The sequence below is a fragment of the Delphinapterus leucas genome, chromosome 11 (assembly GCF_059928025.1).
Source record: "Delphinapterus leucas isolate spDelLeu-1000000601 "Yukka" chromosome 11, BTC_Dleu_Yukka2, whole genome shotgun sequence".
NCBI classification, from domain to species: Eukaryota; Metazoa; Chordata; class Mammalia; order Artiodactyla; family Monodontidae; genus Delphinapterus; species Delphinapterus leucas.
In genome coordinates, this window is record NC_143139.1 from 68,356,918 (window position 1) to 68,379,495 (window position 22,578).

The 22,578-nt window shown below is 35.5% G+C and overlaps 1 protein-coding gene across 1 annotated transcript; it reads right to left on the reverse strand.

The window, feature by feature from the left end:
* Nucleotides 1-7,157: 7,157 nt before the first annotated feature.
* Nucleotides 7,158-22,053, reverse strand: TSPAN19 (tetraspanin 19). The gene is made up of 8 exons (XM_022552420.2): nt 20,179-22,053; nt 20,016-20,088; nt 18,217-18,341; nt 14,795-14,869; nt 11,505-11,615; nt 9,809-9,952; nt 8,797-8,880; nt 7,158-7,516 (listed from the first exon to the last, which is right to left on the reverse strand). Exons 1-8 carry the CDS (start codon nt 20,257-20,259, stop codon nt 7,448-7,450), a joined length of 762 nt encoding a protein of 253 aa, XP_022408128.1. The 5' UTR covers nt 20,260-22,053; the 3' UTR covers nt 7,158-7,447.
* Between the last annotated feature and the right edge of the window lie 525 nt (nt 22,054-22,578).

A 22,578-nucleotide genomic window follows, 5' to 3' on the forward strand; every position in this document is an offset into this window, starting at 1 on the left:
TAAAGTTGCAGGATACAAAATTAATGCACAGAAATCTCTTGCATTCCTACACACTAATGATGAAAAATCTGAAAGAGAAATTAAGGAAACACTCCCATTTACCATTGCAACAAAAAGAATTAAATACCTAGGAATAAACCTACTTGGGGAGACGAAAGACCTGTATGCAGAAAACTATAAGACACTGATGAAAGAAATTAAAGATGATACAAGCAGATGGAGAGATATACCATCTTCTTGGATTGGAAGAAGCAATATTGTGAAAATGACTATACTACCCAAAGCAATCTACAGATTCAATGCAATCCCTATTAAACTACCAATGGCATTTTTCACAGAACTAGAACAAAAAATCTTAAAATTTGTATGGAGACACAAAAGACCCCAAATAGCCAAAGCAGTCTTGAGGGAAAAAAGCAGAGCTGGAGGAATCAGACTCCCTGACTTCAGACTATACTACAAAGCTACAGTAATCAAGACAGTATGATACTGGCACAAAACCACAAATATAGATAAATGGAACAAGATAGAAATCCCAGAGATAGACCCATGCACATATGGTCAACTAATCTATGACAAAGGAGTCAAGGATATACAGTGGAGAAAAGACAGTCTCTTCAATAAGTGTTGCTGGGAAAACTGGACAGCTACATGGAAAAGAATGAAATTAGAACACTCCCTAACACCATAGACAAGAATAAACTCAAAATGGATTAGAGACCTAAATGTAAGACCAGACACTATAAAATTCTTAGAGGAAAATATAGGAAGAATACTCTTTGACATAAATCACTGCAAGATCTTTTTTGATCCACCTCGTAGAGTAATGGAAATAAAAACAAAAATAAACAATTGGGACCTAATGAAACTTGAAAGCCTTTGAACAGCAAAGGAAACTATAAACAAGACAAAAAGACAACCCTCAGAATGGGAGAAAATATTTTCAAACGAATCGACGGACAAAGGATTAATCTCCAAAATATATAAACAGCTCATGCAGCTCAATATTAAAAAAACAAACAACCCAATCCAAAAATGTACAGAGACCTAAATAGACACTTCTCCAAAGAAGACATACAAATGGCCAAGAAGTACATGAAAAACTGCTCAACATCACTAATTATTAGAGAAATGCAAATCAAAACTACAATGAGGTATCACCTCACACCAGTTAGAATGGGCATCCTCAGAAAATCTACAAACAACAAATGCTGTAGAGGGTGTGGAGAAAAGGGAACCCTCTTCCACTGTTGGTGGGAATGTAAATTGATACAGCCACTATGGATAACAGTAGGGAGGTTCCTTAAAAAACTTAAATAGAATTACCATATGACCCAGCAATCCCACTACTGGGTATATACCCAGAGAAAACTGTAATTCAAAGAGAAACATGCACCCTTATGTTCACTGCAGCACTATTTACAATAGCCAGGTCATGGAAGCAACCTAAATGCCCATCAACAGATGAATGGGTAAAGAAGATGTGGTACATATATACAATGGAATAGCACTCAGCCATAAAATGGAATGAAATTGGGTCATTTGTAGAGACGTGGATGGACCTGGAGACTGTCATACAGAGTGAAGTAAGTCAGAAAGAGAGAAACAAATACTGTATATTTTCGCATATATGTGGAACCTAGAAAAATGGTACAGATGAACTAGTTTGCAGGGCAGAAATTGAGACATAGATGTAGAGAACAAACTTATGGACACCAAGGGGGGAAAGCGGCAGGTGGTGGTGGTGGTGGTGTGATGAATTGGGAGATTGGGATTGACATGTACAAGTACAATGAGTCACTCTTGTCATTTAAGGAAGTTTCCCATCAGTGTGGGGAACTGTTTATCACCCAAGTTCCCAGGTGTAAGCTAAGAGGCCACCTTACATGCAGGGTTTTCTAAGACTAGACCGTCTCAGGCCTACTACACTAACGCTTTCCTGCACAGAAGGTCTTCAGAAACTTTATGAGGTAAAGGATACTGCCTTTTATTCCGAGTATGAGATCACAAGTGAAAGATGCATCCATGTTTTTGTTAATAAATTAATTTATTTGATGTATACTTGTGATACGATGGGGACACTAAATCACAGTACTCAAAGCTGACCTATATGTGGACTGTGGTTGAGGCCTCAGGCTGAGAACAAATAGCTTGAAAACACCCTCATGTTCAAAAGTATAATGCAAGACATTCTTGCACGTCTTGCAAAGAGGGTGGACCAACTGAATTGGGCAAAACTTAGCCTATACCCTACAGTAAGAGTTTATGGAGTGGTGGTGGTAGAGGGCTTAAGGAAACCCATATGCTCAGAAAATGAGAGGACTATTGTTTTCATCCTCTTGGTAACACATGAATCTCCCTATAGAAGCCTAGGGAACGAGAAGGTCCACCCAGCTATGGTTGTAATATTGGGGCTTATAGATTTTAATTTAGAGAAAATAAAGATAGGTAATGTTTCTGAAAAAGCTGAATTTTCTGATGAAAAATCTACTTCTGGTACAGTGTCTACAGGTTGATCAGAGACATCAGAAATATTATAGAAAAAAGACTGGTTGGCTTTGAAATAGACCAAAAGTGAAAGATGGGAAAATGGTTTTGGCAATATTTTTAATAATATGGATGAATATATGACATGATAAACATCATATAATAATATGTGTAATAAATTGGTATGATGGGATGCAAGGTTACCTGTTTCTTGTGTTTAGTAAGAATTACTAATTAAAAGCACAGTTTCATATATCCAATAATAGTGCAGGCATGTTTGAGTTGAAAGAAAATGTCTATGCCCGAAAATCAAACATCAATAATCTCAATTGATTTAAATTTGTTGCCCCGTGACATGCTGGCCATTTTTATTCAGTGGTATTTAGACACACTAGATAGTGATATACTTAATACAACAAGAAAATTGCTGATTTTGTTCTTAAATCTAATCTTGTTGCTTAACTCTTTCCCAACACTTTCTGTTTTCTGGAGTTTCAATAGTAATAAAATACATTTCAAAAAGAAAAAAATTAGCATTTCCTCCCAAGTGAAATAAAATCAAATAAATGAATAAATAGTAAACAACTTACACTGAAAATCAGTTATAAAATCTGATTTACTCATAATGTGTTTATACCCTAGAAAATTATAATGAAATGACTGAATTTTTTCATATATCTTCTTTCTAATTCCACTACATATAATAATTTAAATACTATTTATACACATACACTTACACAAATATTAAACCAATTTTCTGATTAAAAAAACTGTAGAGATTCTTACAAACATATTCTGTGGTCCAGTATCTTTTATACTTTTTCCCTGAAATAAAATGTGAAATTGGGATGAACTATTAATTAAAGAAGTGAGCAGTTCTGCATGTTTTTCATTCCATAAATCTTTTCAGACATTCAGGAGAATGTCTACTATACTTGAATACAATTAATAATAAGCTTTAATAATTTTCAACAATGATTACACACTTTGTTTTCACATTACAAATGCTCTTGTAAAAAAAAAGTTTCCTTTTACTTTGTTTCAAATATTCAGAATATTAGCAAAGGCTAATCTTAAAATAATTTGATTTGTCAAGAAGTAGCTTCTGCTTTCCCTGGTTTTATCATTTATATAGTGTTAAAACCCATTATCATTCAACAAATATTTATAGATTTACTGGAAATATGCCATTATCCACTTTCATTTAATGGGTGACTTAAAAAGAAAAAGGAATAGAGAAGAAAAATAAAGAGGTTAAATAATGAAACATAACAGGTAGTGTAAAAAATAAAAAGTTTTTTTTTTTTTTCTTTTGTAGCCTTATATCATGGCAGTAAAAGCATTAGATTTTTGTATTTTCTGTTTGCCAGGGGCTCTTATGTCCCTGAAGAATTATTCCCCTAAGATCAGAAAGAGAAAATAAAGGCATACACATATTTTTAAAATGTTGCAAACATTAGGGCTTCCCTGGTGGCGCAGTGGTTGAGATTCCGCCTTCCGATACAGGGGACACAGGTTCGTGCCCCGGTCCGGGAGGATCCCACATGCCGCGGAGCGGCTGGGCCCGTGAGCCATGGCCGCTGAGCCTGCGCGTCCGGTGCCTGTGCTCCTCAACGGGAGAGGCCACAGCACTGAGAGGCCCACGTAGCGCAAAAACAAACAAACAAAAAATGTTGCAAATATTAAACAAACAGGACTAACAGTATTTCCACTGTATTCTCTTAAAATTTTGTTTCATTGAAATCCTTTTAAAGAAGTTTTTGTTCTGCCAACATCTCTTATTCAGGTGCCTGGAGAAAGGAAATGTGGGTGGCAGTGACTAACCGAACTAGCAGCTATTGTTTACCAAACAAATTTGGACAGATTTTATTTGTGATCGCCTAATGGAATCAAAACCATAGAGTACAGAGTCAGACAACCTCAGAGGGCAATTGGGGTTTTTATTTATTCAGTTTTTTTGTGTGTCTTTTTTTTTTGCCACACCTTGCAGCTTGCGGGAACTTAGTTCCCTGACCAGGGATCAAACCCATGCCCCCTGCAGTGGAAGTGTGAAGTCCTAACCACTGGACCGCCAAGGAATTCCTGGCAATAGGGTTTTATAACTGATGGCATCCTGAGTAATCTGACCCATTAAAGATCATTAACATTTATTGGCCACCTACACTGTGAAGTACTGAGCAAGGCTTTACAGGTCACTTTTGTCTCAGACCCTTTCTTCCTTCCTACTTGCTGTTTCCTCTTGCTTGAAGTGCTCTTTCCCCTTATCCTCTCATTTCCTTTGGTTCTTCTTTCAAAAGTCATTTTCTCCATGAGGCCATCTTTGTACAGCCTATTTCAAACTGCAATGTTCATAATTCCCCAACACTCCTTATTCTACTTCCTGACTTATTTTTTCTCTATAGCACTTCCCACCATCTGACATAATAATTTTGTTTATATGTTGTTGTTTGGCTCTGCTGACTTGAATGTAACCTTCATGAAATTTTGTTTGCTTTGTTTTATCCACTACTCTTTCTCTAGCACTTAGAACAGTGCCCAAGAAGTAGCAGTTGCTCAATAAGTAACTGTTGAATGAGTGACTCTCCTTTTTGAAGTGATCTCTGATTTCCTAAAGCAAACTTAGACATTTTCCTTCTGGGTGTCCATAAAAATTATAACATGCACACAATTTCTTTGTTCACATGTCAGGATGTGTGACTGACTCTGAGTTTAACTACAGGGACAGGGCTCATTACCTAGTTTAGAGAGCCCAGCGCAAAATGTGAATGTGAGGTCCTTTGTTCAAAAGTTAAGAATTTCAAGATGGCAACTGCCAAGTATTAAGCCTAGTGTGGAGCTCTTCTAAAGACAGGTTGTATGCTCCTGAAGCTAGCCCTGAAGAGGAACTATACATGTTATCTATTCATCTTCATATCTCATAAGTGAGTAATGTCCCTGGTACATAGTAGGTTCTTCATAAATGCTTGTTGACTGAATGCATGCATATTTATCTGGAAGAAGAAAAGAAGATAAAAGGAATTTTTAAGTAGGTCACTTATATAGTACCATCACAAAACAGTCCTGATTTTTGGAAACATAATTAAAATGGGGAGCCTGAAGTAAGCTAAATGTATTTTGCAAGTGATATAACAACTTGCAGGGGACGTCAGGATTATGTGTTGCCCTTAATTTTAATTCACTGTGATCCAGATTGATTTTCAGAACTTCCTACGTTTTCTATTTCAGAAATGAAAAACAAATATTGAGAGAGATATGATCCTGATCTACTCTATCTTACCAAGTAAGTCTTTATTTTATTCAAGGTGTAAAGCAACATCTTTTAAGACAATGTTTCCTAAAATCATAAAGGTGATAGATTTGATCAGTAGTGCATATATTTTGTGATTTAACTGTAGTTGCTAAAAATAGGCAATCTAGTATCTAGAGACCTTTTTTGTTTCCTTGATACAAAAAATAAATATATCAGAATATATTTCTATAATATTTATTTGATCACAAATAAGTTGGTTCTCAACTCCCAAGTAAGAGAGAGATTTTTGCTATCAGTGTGTTCCTGTGGCATATTTTAGAGAAAACAGGAATTTGAAAATGAGCTTTAAATCCCAAGAGAATTTCCCTTAAATTTAGAAGGCATGTCTATTTACAGGTCACTTCAGAAAAAATGGTTATTCTATTTTCTTTTGTGCTGACTAAAAAAAAAAAAGTCCATAGGTCTCTGTAATCTGCAGTGTACTGAATAGACAGATGAAAAGAGATATGATTGAATTAGTAAATAAGAGTGAGCCTTCTATAGGAGCAGATCCTTCTATGCAGGATCTTCAGTTAATCTATTCTTTCTTCATTTCCTCAAGGTCAAGGCAGCCTTTTCCTATAAAGGACAGCAATGATATGATAATACCTCATATCTGTCTAGCAGCTTTTATTTTTTCAAAGGACTTTTTTTCTGTTCTCACAGTATCATTGTTAGGAAAATAGAACAGGTAGGTTATTTTTATATCCTTCAGAGAATTGTGCATACATGCACAGAACAAAACTTATAAAAAAAGGGTAAAAATGAGGAGAAAGTAATGAGTATGAGAATTCAACGAGTATTTAGAATAGATTATTTTTGCTATAGTTAAAAATTCATTGTTATTTTAATATTTTATTATAGCCACTAAAGTATATCCAAATCTGTCAAATTTTAAATGTATTATTCACTTACAAGCACTATAAGAAGAGAGAAATAAATTATTAATTCAATGTGGATGTAGTGTCATGAAGATTTTTCAATCTTTCTTTTAAATCTCCTATAAATCAGTATTGTTTCCTTAAATTTGCAAATGTAAAGTATATGTTATAATTGCTTACTTAGTGTTTTCTGAACATCATATAGGTATTTTTTCTACATAAGAAACTCAAAATATATGTGATAATTTACCATATTTTTAAATTAGCATATATGATGATATTCTCTAAATTCATAAAATAAGTCAAGGTAAAGTCCTAAGCTACGGAATTTGGTATTTTTTTACATTAATTTTTATTGGAGTATAGTTGCTTTACAATGTTGTGTTAGTTTCTACTGTACAGCAAAGTGAATCAGCTATATGTATACATATATCCCCTCTTTTTTGGATTTCCTTCCCATTTAGGTCACCACAGAGCATTGAGTAGAGTTCCTTGTGCTATACAGTAGGTTCTCATTAGTTATGTATTTTACACATAGTATCAATATTGTATATATGTCAATTCCAATCTCTCCAGAATTTGATATTTTGAAAAACCAAATTAATAAAAAATTCATGGGCTGATTTATTAAAATATCCAATAATTCTGTGTTACATATAATCAATGACTTGAATAAATCTTAAACTTAATGAATATAATTCAAAACTTTTTTATTTTTTGGACTAGAAGAATACAACGTGATTATTTTGAGAATTAACTGGTTTCTTCTGGACAAATTAAAATCTAAAGATCACTTTTCTGCATGTATTCTATTCTTGATGTGTCTGAAGAAGGACACGGTTAATGAGAATTGCAAAACCTGGAAAAAAAAGGAAACAATAAGAGATCAAAATGTAATCAATAAGAATAATTTGTAAAGCTAATACTATATGATCACCAAAATGTATTCTGTAAATGGAAAAGGGATCAAGGAGAATAAGAAAATTTCAGAGTAAGGTACATATGGTTGTGGATAAGAAGTCTGCAGAATGAGTCTTGTAGGGTAAACCCAGCTGTCACCAAGTTCATTTATAGAGGGGGCTAAGGAATAGACTGCTCAGTTTTAATTACATGGGCTATCATTGGGCTAGACGCCTTGATGAACTGCTGATGTTTTGTGTTCATCATCTTTCTAACTTTGTCATCACTCCTACAAAACTCCCTCCTTTCGTTACAGGATCATGAAAGGTGGTCTGCAAAGGGTAGATGATAAAATGGAGCACAGATAATATCCCCCATTCAGTCTTGCCTTAAATACCTCAGCATGAATAGAGAATAAACATTTAAAAAGAATGATATCGGTGCTTATAAAAATGTCTTGTTTACCACTATCCTGAGACTAACACTGTTACCAGCTGAAGAGAATTTATGGAACTTTATGTCAGTGCCTTTGTGGATCAACATAAAATTAAATTTGGTATCCTATTTTGGCCAAACCACGCATTACATATTTATTCCAACCTTTTAGTCTACACAGTAATAATCTATCCACTCTCACAGTTTCTTTGAATCCATAGCCTTCACTAGCTTTCATCAGTCTTCACTGAAACTGGAGAATGAAATACCACTTCTGAGCCTTGATTCTGCAGTTGGCACCCTGGAGGTCAAGGAATATGTAGATTTTGCTTCCCATTGTATCTCTAACATCTAGTACAGTACCTGACACACAGTAGATGTTCTCCCCCCACCCTCCAAATTTATTGAATGAATGATTGAGGCAATGAACAAATGAGTATTTGAGTGAATAGATTTACTAATGTCAAACATCAGCCTAGATTTAAGAAATTTGCCAGCTTGCAGACTGCCAAACATGGTCCTCTCACTGCCGAGATATGAAGTATTGATATTTCTAAAAAAATCACAAAGCAATGAAATCACCACCTCCCAGGATGATAACTTATTAACAGACTCCACCCAGGCTGACTTAGGGATATCACCTCCAGCTGGGACCTATTCCTCTCCTGGGTGTGAACAGTCTCAGTGTCCTGGCTCCTATTGGATTAATTTGTCTGATTAGGTCTCCACCGGGTTGTTCTACAGTTTATCCTATATAGTTTATACTTAAATTTTTTATCTTTAAACATATAAACAAAAGCTTACCTCTGAAGCCAAAAGTCCAAAGTTAACTCCAATTAATGTTAAAGCATTAGTATGATACCATGTGTTGATTTTATTTTCACAACCCTAAGGAAAAGAACTTACTTAGGCTGACTTGGAGATGGAAATTTTTTTTTTTTGGAAGTGTTTTTATACATAATTCTATTACAAAGAAGAAGAGACACAGAGATTAGTAATTTACCAAAGTCTAAAAAGCAAGTCAATGTCTAACTGGAGACTGGACTTACCAGAAAGCTTCATATAATTGCAGGACACCTCGGTTGCTACTTTTAAAGTTGCTAAGATGTTGTCATGTAGTTGAAATCAGAAATTTAGTTTTGAGAGGGATTTGATTTTCCACACGCTACTGTAATTCAGCATACTACTACCTAAAGTGATACTTCCCAAATAGGAGACTCTTTTAAGAAACATAATACTCCATTTATCTATGAATGAATTATGTTATTGAAAGATACATCTTAAAAATAGAATAACATCAGTATATAAACTACAAAAGAATAAGAAGTTCTTGGGATGGAAATCCCTAGTTTATCAATATTCTGCATCTGTAAATAGCAGTTGCTACAGATGAACTTCTACTCTTGCTTCTGCCGCCTTTACCTAAACACCATTTTTGTCACTGCTGGGGTTTCCTCCCTCAGTTTTTGCCAAACCTCATGCCTCTTTACTTCTGCTATTGCAGCTCCTTTACCAATCCTACACAACAGAGATTTGTCAAAAGTGCCTCTTTCATCAAAGGATGGTTGAGGGGAAAGTTGATGGTATCCCAAGTTCTAGGAGAACTTATATCACATACTCCAGCAAGTTTAATTAATTTGTTATATAACAAATAATACAATTCACCTTGCTGTGGTTTCATTTTAGTTAAGTTGCTTAAGAACCTAATAACCATGAATGACATTGTTTTTAATATAAAAAATTGCTCAGATTTCTAAAATGACTTGCAAAGAAAAAGGTACCATAAACACTTGGAGAAGCCGTAACTTACATTTACCTCTAGGTAAGTTGCATTCAGTGGCTCATCACAAAACCACTTTCTTAATGTAGAATTTGTGCAAGAACATGGCACCTGTTCTGAATTTTCTTTATTCTTATTCTTCATCCAATCTGTGTAATTTTTTTGGCCACAACACTGTAACTAGAAAAAAGATTCTATAAATTTTACTATAAAATATTGAAAATGCAGTTAATTATATGACTCCTATGCATATTAAAGTGGTTTTGTGATAAATTTATTAATTTATTCTCCATTCAAATGTAGTGAATTAAAACAATAAGTATATTTTTGTTTGTTTAGTCCATTACCTTGTTGCTGCTATGGTTGAAGTTAACCAGAGCTAAAGATCTCTACTCATATAAGTGGGCTATGTATGAATGAAATTGTTATATCTGAATTTGCCTTATAGAAGCTCAGGATGAAAGATACGCTTGATTTACTAAACCATGTTCAGATCCAGAACAGAAGAGAGAATCACCTTAGCCACACCTTCTCTTAACTATAACAGTTTTCTTTATAATTTATCCAACGTGTGCTGCCATATGTGTTTAATATACATAAAGACTCAAGGTTATTGCTACTTTCTTAGGGTATCAAACCTTCCTAAGGTTTGATACCCTGCTATCAATCATAATGCAATCTGAAAATGCAATACATGTTCAGATCACATACATCAGTGAAAAACATAAGATGAATTAAAATCATTTACAATACATTTAAATTCTCCTAAAAAGCATTTCTGTTATTAAATATACTAAAAATAATAACTATGCTTATGTGAGGCTCTGGTGTAGTAGCTGAGTACAAAATCTAGTGCTAGATTGTCTGGGATTGAATCTTGGCTCTGCCACTTATTAGCCAAGTGATACTGGCTAAGTTACTGAATTTCTCTGACCTTCATCTATAAAACGAAGATAACGGTTCTTAACTCATTGGGTTGGGAGGACTAAATGAGTTAATATATGAAAAGCACCTGTAAAAGGGCCTGATGCTATTAAATGTTTGCTTTTTTTTTTGGTATAAAGCACTTACTATGTTCCCATGCTGATCTACTCTTGTAAACAATTTGGCTGACTACACACACTCCCTTACCTTGCCGAGAAAAATCTGAACTGTGAAAATAATAATGCTAACAACATTAGCTAACAAGTATTAGTTGCTTACTATGTCCCAGATCCAAGCCTTTCTCTATATTCCCTACATTACTTCCTTTAGTCTTAACAACCAGAGGTAGGGGTCATTCTGCCTATCTATTTTGTTAATATGGTACGTGAAGTTAAGAAGGTTTCTTATCCAGCATCACAAAGTTACTGCGTGGCAAACCTGATGTTCAGGCTCAAATGGTAACCACCAGGATACCATGCTGCCAGCAGGGGCTGTGCTTAGACCCTATCTCCCCATGGGGGCGACAGGGTAGATTATTCCACTTGACAGTAGACTCCCAACACTTTTACACATGAATTCAGGTTAAAATGCATGTCAATTAACCCAGAAAAGGAGATACACATTACAAAAGAAAGATAAAACTCAAGATCTGTAAATTGAGACAATCCTATGCCACCCTGTTGGTTTAGATGAAATACAAGAGCCTCTAATTCCTGTGCCCCATCCCCTGTCCTTCCTTCTCTCCCCATTTCTCAGCAGCGGTCACCTTTGGCGTCTAATTTTTAGTTTTACGCTAATTTCATCTTACTGTTTTCTGCAAGGCATTTAGAATCGTCCACTTGGGTATGTATTCAGGCAAGTCCTTAGATCCATACTCAGAAATGACTGAATCAATTTTATCATGCCATATTTGGTGAACCTGTTGAAAATTTTATTAAAAGTGAAAATTTGATAGAAACTTTCCTTATGGTTCCTCATAAAAAGTATTCAAAGTCAGTTTGTTGTTTTCTAATTATTTCTATGTGTTTTTTTCTTCCTTATAACTATTTTTAGCAATCAGTGAGTGTGGAGGCCTTTGGTCTTTCACACTGTGATCTATAGGAAGATTACAGTAGACTTGGTTTCTGATTAGGGAGAAAGTTATGTGCTGTTCTCCTGAATGTGGAAGGGTTCTACATTTCTTTTTACACCCTCAGGAAAAATTGTGAAAGGCTTTTAAATGGACCAAAAAAAATGACTGAGGATCTTTTCAATGAAAACTGGGCTTTCTCTAGTACACCTTCAGGGTCCTCTGTTTCTACGAGTCTGTATGTTTCCTAGTTTTTAATTTATCTTACAACTTTGTAAGTTGTAGAAAACTGTAGTTAGGCAAATGATTCTTTGTCAAAGAAATGCAGATGAATTTTTCCTGGTGGGGATGGAATCGATCTGTCCCCTTTCCAAGCCTGTTTTGTTTCGGTTTTGTAGTATCTTCTCTTTGGACTCTCCTTTGAATTGGTTTTTATATCTTAACTGGTTCCTGCATTAAACAAGATGTTAAATAAAATTATTGACCTGTGTCTATTGTATATTTTTACAAGAATTATGATTTTTAATTAAAAAAAGTCTTTTCACAATGCTAAAACAAAAACAATCATGTGAAAGTTTGGAGGAAAACTGCTATTTTGAAATCTAGATTTTGCAAAGGTAGTTTTTAGTAGGAACTTTCTTAAGCATTTAGAAGTTTATATGACTTTCATAACTAATTCCTAACTTGGTCCTGTAAAATAGCAAAAGGTAGAAAGGCCAGGGACTTCCCTGGAGGTCTAGTGGTTAGGACTCTGCACTTCCACTGCAGGGGCAAGGGTTTGATCCGTGGTCAGGGAACTAGGATCCCGCATGCTGCACAGTGAGGCCCCCCCAAAAATGGTAGAAAGGCCAGATATTATTTGTATTTTATGAACACGGATATAGATACTCAGAGAATATGATTATTTGCTTTGCTTACATGAATAAAGAAGAGGAGCTGAGACTTCTAAATATAATTCATTTGGATTCTAGTCGAATAATTTCTCATTGTAATATGCTGTTCTTTAATAATGAAAACTAAATAACTGGTGGGAATACTACAATAATTAAGACATCTGTACAAGTTAAACTTTTACCCACTTACATATCTATGCTTTAATACATTTAAGAAGATTGGAATAAAATAACATGTTATTTAGATCTATAAGTGATCAATTTAACATATTCTCTAAGTTAATTTTTATTTAGAATAGAAAATGATGTTTTTCCATTTTATATTTTTGTGGAGAGGGGGCAGACTTATGTCCTTACTTACCTTCTAAAGCATTACTTGGGAGATTCAGAGTGCATATGAATCACACCTTAGTACATAAGAGTAAAAATGATTTTCATATATAATCTAGGTGGCTACTATATAAGTAAAATTCCCTCACACATATTCAATATGACAAACAACCCATGAAGACCTAGTGCATCTCCAACACTGAGTTAGGCACTGTAAATGACATAAACTATTTAGAGGCTCATGAGAACTCAGTCCAGTTTGAATGTAGAAAGCAAGTGATGTAAACAAAGCTGTCATTTCTGGGATCAGTTAATAAGTGTTAGAGTGCAGACTCCTTCATTTGGCTATGATATATTTTAGCATGTATGTTCTCCTTTCAAAGCCTCAGTTTCCTGTCCTAGAAAGAAGGATTTACAATGCATCTCTAGGAGTTGTTGTGAGGATCAATAATATAGTGCCAATAAAGTGCTTATCACAGTCTCTGGCACATGGTAGTTATTATTAAATGATAGTTCTTATTCTTAAAATAGGTAGAGAGGAGTATGTGAATAATACTTAAATAAATATGGGTGCCACTGATGAACTATATTCATGTGTTAAGGGTCCTTAAGTGTGAAATTCAGGTTCCATCACCAGGTCCAAAAGTTAGAGGCTGATGGGTTGGGATCTGGTGCTTTGCCACCAAAACAGCTTTATAGGACTCACTTGAGTGTGTGCATACACACACACACACACACACACACACACACACACACACATTTTGGATATGGAAAGAAGAAATTTTAGCTCCAAATGCCAAACCATTAACAACAGGCCCTAGATAATTAGATATCCAGGATAGATGCCAAGCACAAGAGAGCAAATGAAATTGGAGGGCAATGGTGTTGTATAGGAAAGATTTTGTCGAGGTTTGGCCATTAATTAGGAGTTGATATATAGAAAGAATCTGAAGGCTAGGAAGCCTAGAAATTAATCAGATTCTCCTTCAAAATCAATTGAGGGAAGGTAGAGAGCTCCCAAATAGCTACTCTATAACAGGAACTTTATAATCGTCAGTTAATGATAACTCTATAAGGTAGGTAGATGAAGACATAGGTTCAGGGATGTTAAATGGCTTGTTGTTATCTAGTCACATGCCGATCTGTATGACTTCAAGTCCATGCTCTTATTGCTACAGGAGAGTCTCCCATGAGACAAAGTCAGACCTTGACTGTACTGAAACACTGACATTTCTTAAAGAATTAAAAGTCTGTAGGCTGTAATAGGTAAGTTTTGCTACCAAAAAGGTTTTTCAGGTAATTTATTATGTGCTTTTTTTGAACTTGAAAAATATAAATCTTGTTCTAGTTAACTGTATCACTCATGACCATACCTGTACAAAATATATGAATTATTCAATAATCTTATTTAAATGAAATTGCTAAATTTAAAATCTGTACAAATCTAAAGGTATTTCTTTACAAAAATATAATATAGTACAGTGATGGAGTCAGTAGTGGCAGCCAGGGTTGGCTGGGGGGCCAATTTTGGATATCCCACAATAAGCATCATCTCCTCTTCCCCTACATTCTTTGTTATTTACAACATTCTCAATCTTCTGCAGACAGAGTTAAAGACAAGTTCTCCTAGTCCACCATTCCAATCTGACCCCTGTCCCCTTCCTATATGGAATTCTAGTACTTCCATTGAATCCTTTTTTTCCCCCAAAGACATTTACCTTTAGCTTTTAATATAGGTTTAGGTCTCAATAATCTAAAGTATCTGCTTTTCTTTATTTTTCAAATAAAAGGATGATGTTTCCATACCTCCTCTTTCTTTATGAAGATGAGTGCTGAAAGTACAACTTGAACACCAAAGGCCCACATTAACAGTACTGCATACTAAAACAAAAGAAACACAGAAATGAGAACTATGCTCCTAATATGTTTTTAGATGCTACAATGATGGGAAAATGCACATCACATGAAATGTACAGTCTTAAAATACATAGGTATTGCTGAAGTTTCCTGTTCTCATACATGAGTGAAATTATTGAAACAAAAGGCAAAGAAAAAAAATCAGTGAACATTTGGATAAGAGTAAGATAGAAAGAAGTGATCGTGTTTCATGAGAACCCTAACAGACTACTTGGTCTAATGGAGTTGATGATGATACCTTCTTCATTCAGATCTAAAACTGTCATAGAGGGGAACTTAAATATCTAGACCTCCACTTACACCATTCTGCTACCAGTGGAGAACTCACTAAATTGTGACCTACCATGTAAACTCTTCCATCATGCACAAAGTAACAACAGCAACAACAATAAAAATAATGAGAAAGTAACAAAGGCAACGGCAATAGTAAAGTTAATCTGTATGCACATTTGGACTATTTCTTTGAAAACTGAAAATACTTCTATCCAAAGCCAAACAAAATGATTTTCACATTATTTAACTATTTTCTTTTTTTTAAACATATGGCCACTGCAATCTTCTTCATCATAGCAGTGAATAGTGATACATATTATCTAGAATTCAAAATAATTTTAAAAGTTAGCAGTCTGAATATTTTACTAACTAAAATATCAATATAAGCAAGGATGATTTACTGTTAGTATTCTTAGTTTCACCTATTTTAAACATTTAATACTTTAAAATAGTCCATTAAAATTGCTTACTTGACAAATATATTTCCTATTTTCAGAGACAAAAATATGGTCTTTAGATCCATTTAGAAGTTTAGATTTTTAATACTTCTACACACAACACCTTACTTAATCTTCACTGCCAAGGGATAGTAGTGAAGACAGGTAGAGAAAGGGAAAACTGCGCAAAACAATTGTTTTAAAAAAGTCACTGGGTTTCTTTTCAATGGCAAGCTGCTTATTGTCTGTGGACCCTCCCAGGTTTCTGATTCAATGGGAGTATGAAATATTACCTTTGACTAAACTATTATTCAACTCTGCAAAGAGTTAACTTATACAACTCTGATAGTAATACAAAAGTTTCCATAGCAATGCAAATGATTACTATTCATGAAAATGCTAATGAATAGTCTATAGAGAATATAAATCTCCACAAGCTTAATTCTTATTTAAACTGGTTGTTACTTCTTACTGGTTCCTCTATTAATTAATTATATAAATAAAGTCTCTATGCTCATTTTCATATAGGTGATTCATGATTTTACCTTTGAAAATTATTTTTTAACAGCAGTTAGATATTTACAGAAGAAATATTCAGTGTATTTATATGTTATTAGCACTTAGAGAGCACAGTGAGAGACTGCTGGAGAACTTTTAACAGGAAAGTGAAATTGTCCCAAGGAGTTAAAATGCAAAAGTAATATCTATTTGACTAGAGTAGGAGTGTGCAAAATCACCTTTAAGCCAGAGAATAGTGTTTAGGCCTCTATAAGATTTGCCCATAGCTTGACTATGTGAATTAACATGGTTAAAGAAAAAGTGTGTCCATCAAAAAAGTATTGGTAAATTCAGAGGAGAATAGCAAAAGTGTCGTGATTACAAAATGTTGCAATACTCTTCCATGGACCGTCCGGAAGGGAGAATGGTATCTTGGCTTCAGGATCTAAGCTATCAGGTCCTAGTAGCATGTATATTCCTTATGATGGGGTCTGTCAGGCTTTCTTAGTCACAGTCCATTAATACTTGAATTACATGAGGCAGAAACTTATAAGATGTTTATGTTTTTCTCCCTCAAGTTGCCTCCTTCCTTTCCCATCCTCAAACCACATTATATTAATAGCAGGCTCTCTGTCTCCTTTACCTAAATGGGAATTTGTGGCAAGGAGAAAAGTAAAATTTTCCTGCAAATCATTTCTGTCCTGGTTTCCATATCCAAAATCAGAAGCCCCATGACAAAATTATGTTATAGGCCCTGGGAGAAGAGAAAGATAAAATTTGAGAATAGAGGTTGTGCCTTTGAGGAGAGTAAGAAGAGAGAGTGAAGTCTTTTTTAGACTAAAAAGATTGTGAGACTGATCCTAGAGTCTGCAGATTCTCAAAGCAATGGGGGCTAGCACTTGGCTTCCTGGCATTGCCATGGTAAGGAGGCAAGACCCAGAGGGAAATGAAGGTGTGGTTTCCAGTGTTGCCTAAAATGTCTCTGCCATGGGTAACATTCAAATAATAATAGGCAGCAATTATTAACAATAGGCAGTAACGAATTCCTCTGTCAGGCATGACTCCTTTAATTGCTGTGTCCTTGGCAGGGTTGAATGTCTCAGGTCTCAGGGAAGGGGAACTGCAGGAAAGGAACTGAGGTAATGGTTAATTACCAATCCTTCACAAAAGAATTTCACCGATATGCCTGTACTGGTATATACTGGATGAAGAACAGCGCTGCCTTTCCTGTCCTAGGCCATTCAAACAGCAGAATATGTAGTCCTGAAGGGACCACATCAGCTGGGAAAGTGAGTGCTTTCATGGTAACTGGTGTAGACTGATAAACAGAATCCAAAGTGACCACCCAGACTTTCAGCACTACATAAGAGCTAAGTATCTCTGCATTCTTCCTGGCAAGAGGGGCACAGTTGGATACATTTGAATTTCCTATCTGCTTCACAGGAAAGTGCCTGTGAATTAAAACTAATTTGATTTAAAGAAAATGTTAAAAGCTATATTTTACCTGAATCCACTGATTGTGATCCATACCTATTCCACGTATGATAAATGGCTCATGTTCATTATAATTTACCTTTTCATGTTATATGCCTGCGGAGAGATAGTGTGCTAGCCAGATGCCAGAGTCTGGCCCTCTCAGCAGTTGTATTTCTTTTTGTTAAATTATAAATTGTGATCTCAGTTACAAGTTAGCTTCCCACATGGCACACCCACAGGGAGAAAATGTGCCGACTACAGGCCATGTTTCCTTTTCCCTGCTAAACTTCATTGTTCGTTGCCTTTAACATACTGTATTCTGATTTTAATCTTCAGATTTAAGTTTGGTTAATTGTAGTTCACCCTAGGAGATGGATTCCTATTGACTTTGTGTTCAAAATTAATATCTAAGTGTGTAAGTGTTGAGGTCCAGATTTAGTCCATGGGAAACTCACCAAGAAAATTCTACCTAGAAAAGATTCTTGGGCGGGGGCACTTCATGGCCTTATTCCCAAGAGCACATTGTACTGCAGTGTTACAGTGACATAAATCATTCTTGCTCACGTGTGTGACTCAAACACTGAAAATCAAAGATACAGATTCAGGCTATTGAAATGAAATACGTACCAGAATTAGAAGCCATCTGATTTCACTGTGAATTCCCAAATAACCGAAGAGACAAAGAAGAACAGTAGCAGAACCAGTTCCAATCAAAATTCGAAAAATATATACTATCAAGTGATTATTTTCATCTGTGGAATCCACAAAACAGCTATTATTAAGTGACATTTGTTTTCTATTTAATAATAAATGCAGCAACCCAAGGTTTCCTAGGCAGCTGTTAACAAACCACTAGGATTCTCTTTCTCTCTTTTTTAACCTCATTCTAGCACCTCTTACTTGCTCTTAACAACTTTTCTTCCTTTAATGACATGATAGAGAATTTCTTCAATCTCAGAAGGTCCCTTTAACTTTACCTTATCTTTATTGTCTTCTATGAAAGAAGATGACTTTTTCTAGGGTGAATTCTTCTATGTCTAATGTACCTCCAAACATTTTTATATTCATTCATTCATTCATCAAAAATATTCTGAGTACTTAACACATGTGGGTTAAGTTTCCCATGTATGAAACCCTGAGTTTATTGCTAATATGGTCCCGTTAAAACTGTATTTTATTCTCTCCCCATCTAGACTGAACTGTCTGTGCTAGAGACTATATATATTTATATAGTCAACAGGCTAACTGTTAAATGCTTAGTGCTATGGCACAGATGTAGTGCTTAACAATTTGTTTTTAAAGGGAGATAAATAAATTAAATATGCCCTAGGTTTTATGGGAGAAGAGTAGAGGCAATGGGCAGTGGTGTGCTGGAACCAGATTGTTCTGGCACATAAAAGCCAACTGTTAAATTTTCACAAAATCTGTAAACCAACTCAGTCCACACTGGCACCTTGAAATTGGCCATCATGGGATTATTTAAACCACAGAAATCAGCAAATACCATAAACTGAGACTCCATCCCAGGACATTTATCAGCACACCACTGGGTATAAGAGCACCTAATCTAGTAGGGGGAGAAGGTGAAGATATGCAAGATTACTGGAGAAGGTAACACCTGGGCTTAGGCTTTAAATTATAATTGGAAGTCTCTAGGTTGGAATGGTGGAAGCATTCTAAGACACAGAATGGTGCAGTGTGTGTAGGAAGCTCAGCCTTGCTGGCATTTACAGTTTCAGGCAGGTGAGACTGGGAAGGTTTGCAGGGGTCAAATTATGAACATTCTATGTGCTGTTTTCTAGTCTTCCTCACTGGAATTACGCTCCATGAGGACAGGCCCTTTATCTTTCTTGTACACTTCTGTATCCTCAGCTCATGGGATAGTGCCTAACGATATGATATCTATATATATATAGATAGATAGATAGATAGATTTATATGTCTATATCTATCTATCTATATAAAATCTCTTTATCCATTCATCCACTGATGTACATTTAAGTTGTTTCCATAGGGAATATTTTATTTCTAATCATGTGATGGTGACAGGATATGGTAACTGAGTTTTAAAAGAGATTATTTAACTTGGGCAGTGAGCTATTTTGATCTCCATTATCCTTTCAAGTCTATAGATCTGTAAAAGTCCAGAGTCAGCAGAACAACTGCAATCTTCCATTTCTCTCATCTCTCCTGCCCAAAGTTCCTAGATCTCTCTCTCAAAGTTCCCTCTCCTTTATGGTCTTGGATTTAAGTCTTATTATTTAATAAGGTGCTTTTAGAACAATTGGCAAAGACTTTCTGAGGAAAAATTGGACAGTACTTAATGAATTTTAGAGAAATACTGCCACCTGCTGAATAAATCATGTATGCAATTGTTTAACACTGAATTCCTTGTTTGATATAGAGAAAGGAAAATAGATACATACCCAAAGCTGTGAAAAAATTATTTCTATCTAATAAAAGCCATGCACCAAATCCCATGAGTAAAAGTCCAAGAACCTACAAAAAAAGATAGCCAATACTTATTTTTGAACTAATTGCCAATATAAATGCACATTTTCTTTACTAAATACTTATGAAGATACTTACCAAAAAAGCTCCATTAATGAGATTAAGAAAGTATTTAAAAATTAATGTTTTGTTTTTCCTTAACATTCTTTTTCTCCCCATATACTGGTGATTCTGAAAAGATAAACACAACTTTTACAATAAACACTCACCACAGTAATAACTTTAAATAATTCTGCCTACTCACATCCTTTATTTGCATATTTTTCTTCTCATACCAGCGGTCAGTAAAACATTCCCCTTTGCTCTCCTAAATATAAGGAAATACTGAAGATGTCTTGAAACTGTACCTTTCTTTCTTTATCTGCATTTTTTGGCCAGGCAGTCGAGACCAAGAGGGCATTTTTAGAACATGTCAATAGCTGCCTTACTGAACTCCTTGCAGTTTTCAGAAAATGAAATATTTTATTTTGTTTACAGTCATAACACACCTTGTTCTCCTTGCTAGAAACCTTTCCTTTACATCTGACTGTCCTCCTCTTTCCCAGAATAATGTTAACTCTTCCCAGAATAATGTTAGCTCCTCACTGAGGTCTAGCCTTGGAAGCCTTTCCCTAATCTCTATTTGTTGCCTATTTTCATCTTTACTTGTCTTCCTTCCCATGTAGACTCTGAGGTCTTTAAGTGGAGAGAGTAGATCTTGTATACCATTACAACCCCGAGTCTAACACATGGTGGGTACAATAGCAATAGATATTTATTGAATGAATGAATCAATGAATAGGTGAATTAAATGATTTAATGAGCTTACAATTTACTTTGGTATACAGTGTAAGGAAGGGAACTAATTTAAGGTGGTTTTAAATAAAAATTATTTTCCAGATAGCCAATTTTCCTAAAGCATTTATGTAAAAATCAATACTTATCGGTTTTGGTGCTTGGTCTATTAGATATGGAGGCTTTACATTTTCTTGGGTATGTTTCTGGGTTTTCTTTTTTCCTTGGTTGTTTCAATTCTAGCTGGCTCAGTATTTTAAAAACTATTGTAGTTTACAATGTTTCAATACATGCAGTACATAATTGACCTGGTGAAAGTGAAACAGTATACAAGCCCTTGTGTCCCTGTCCTTTGAAGTAAAAGACTTTTGCTTTAGCCTCCCAGGCCTCCCTTGAGTCTCAAAAGGCTGACTCAAGAGTTAGTGATTGGGAAATGTGAAGATGTAGAAACAAAGAAGAGCTGCTGGGCTGGGGAACTGGTAACAATTTAGACTATAAATCTGCTACATAGCAGAATCATCCAACTCCCAGTTCCCTGAAAGACACTGATAAAGGCCTGACACACATTCATAAGTTGTTTTTATAGGAAGCAGACCCCCACCAGATGAAAACTGCTGACATAAGAACATAGACCCTAGACTGGTTGAAACCAGAAGGTTGATGATGCTTGAAACTTCACCTTGATGCCAGCCAAGCAGAGAACTGTGCACGAGCTGATCACGCACCCTGCAACCATCTCCCTCATACTGCCTTTAAAACCCCTTCCCTGAAAGCCATGGGGGACTTTGGGTCTTTTGAGCAGGAGCTGCCTGTTCTCCTTGCTTGGCACCTTGCAATAAATGCCGTACTTTACTTCAGCACAACCTGGTGTCAGTAGATTGGCTTTACTGTGTGTGGGTGAGCAGACCCACGTTTGGTTTGGTAACAAAAGCAGAGTTAGTAGGACTAACTTGAAGCTGTTTGCCCCTAGTTAGGAAGAAACCCAATCCATTTGTTGAAGTGAAAGATGCCTTAGAAAGTGGATAAGTAAGAGATGTCTAGATTAGCATCCATGCATTTCCCTCCCTACTTCAATCCAAGGCCATATTCCTCCTAAAAATATCCAAGGTACTTCTTCCCAGCTTCAGGAGTCTCTCCAGGCTTTATCTTCCACTCTCTGCTTCAAACTCTCCCGCTATCATTTGGTTTCTTCAGTTTCTGTCCTCTAGTCTTATTCCTGGATTCCTCCAGTTCCTGGATTATTTGGATGGGACACTCAGTTGGAAAGACTGCTTGATTTTTATTTCAGTTTCTTTCCAAGATGTTGTAGATCTACATTTTGGCTTCAATTCTATTTACTGCAGCAGGTGAGAAAGCTGTGATCCTCATTCTACAGTCTGAATGAGAAGTTAAGCCCAAAGACCTAGCCCCTGTTTCCCTATGAATGAGAAAGAGAAAGAAGACTAATGAATGAGATTTCTGCAGTGATTCTGGTGTGAAATGTTGAAGGCAGAGGATTGACTGTTGATTTGATAATAATTAGCAGGGTTGAGTCAAGGCTAAAATGTTTTGTCAAAGGGCCCAAATACGAAACTAAACTGAAGTTTATTCTCTCTCAGTCCAAGATGGGTAATGGGTTCTCTACTGGGAAATCATCTTAGGAACATGGCACTTTCTCCAGCCTGTTCAATATATGGCTCCCAAATTTGCTCAAGGTGTAATCCT

Coding starts and splice junctions, on each gene's coding strand:
- TSPAN19 (XM_022552420.2), bottom strand. CDS start 20,259: ATGGGGAGAAAAAGAATGTTAAGGAAAAACAAAACATTAATTTTTAAA. Junction 11,616..14,794: donor TCTTCATAAAGAAAGAGGAG/GTATGGAAACAT, acceptor AATTTTCAACAG/GTTCACCAAATATGGCATGA. Junction 8,881..9,808: donor TGAATGCAACTTACCTAGAG/GTAAATGTAAGT, acceptor TCTTTTCCTTAG/GGTTGTGAAAATAAAATCAA.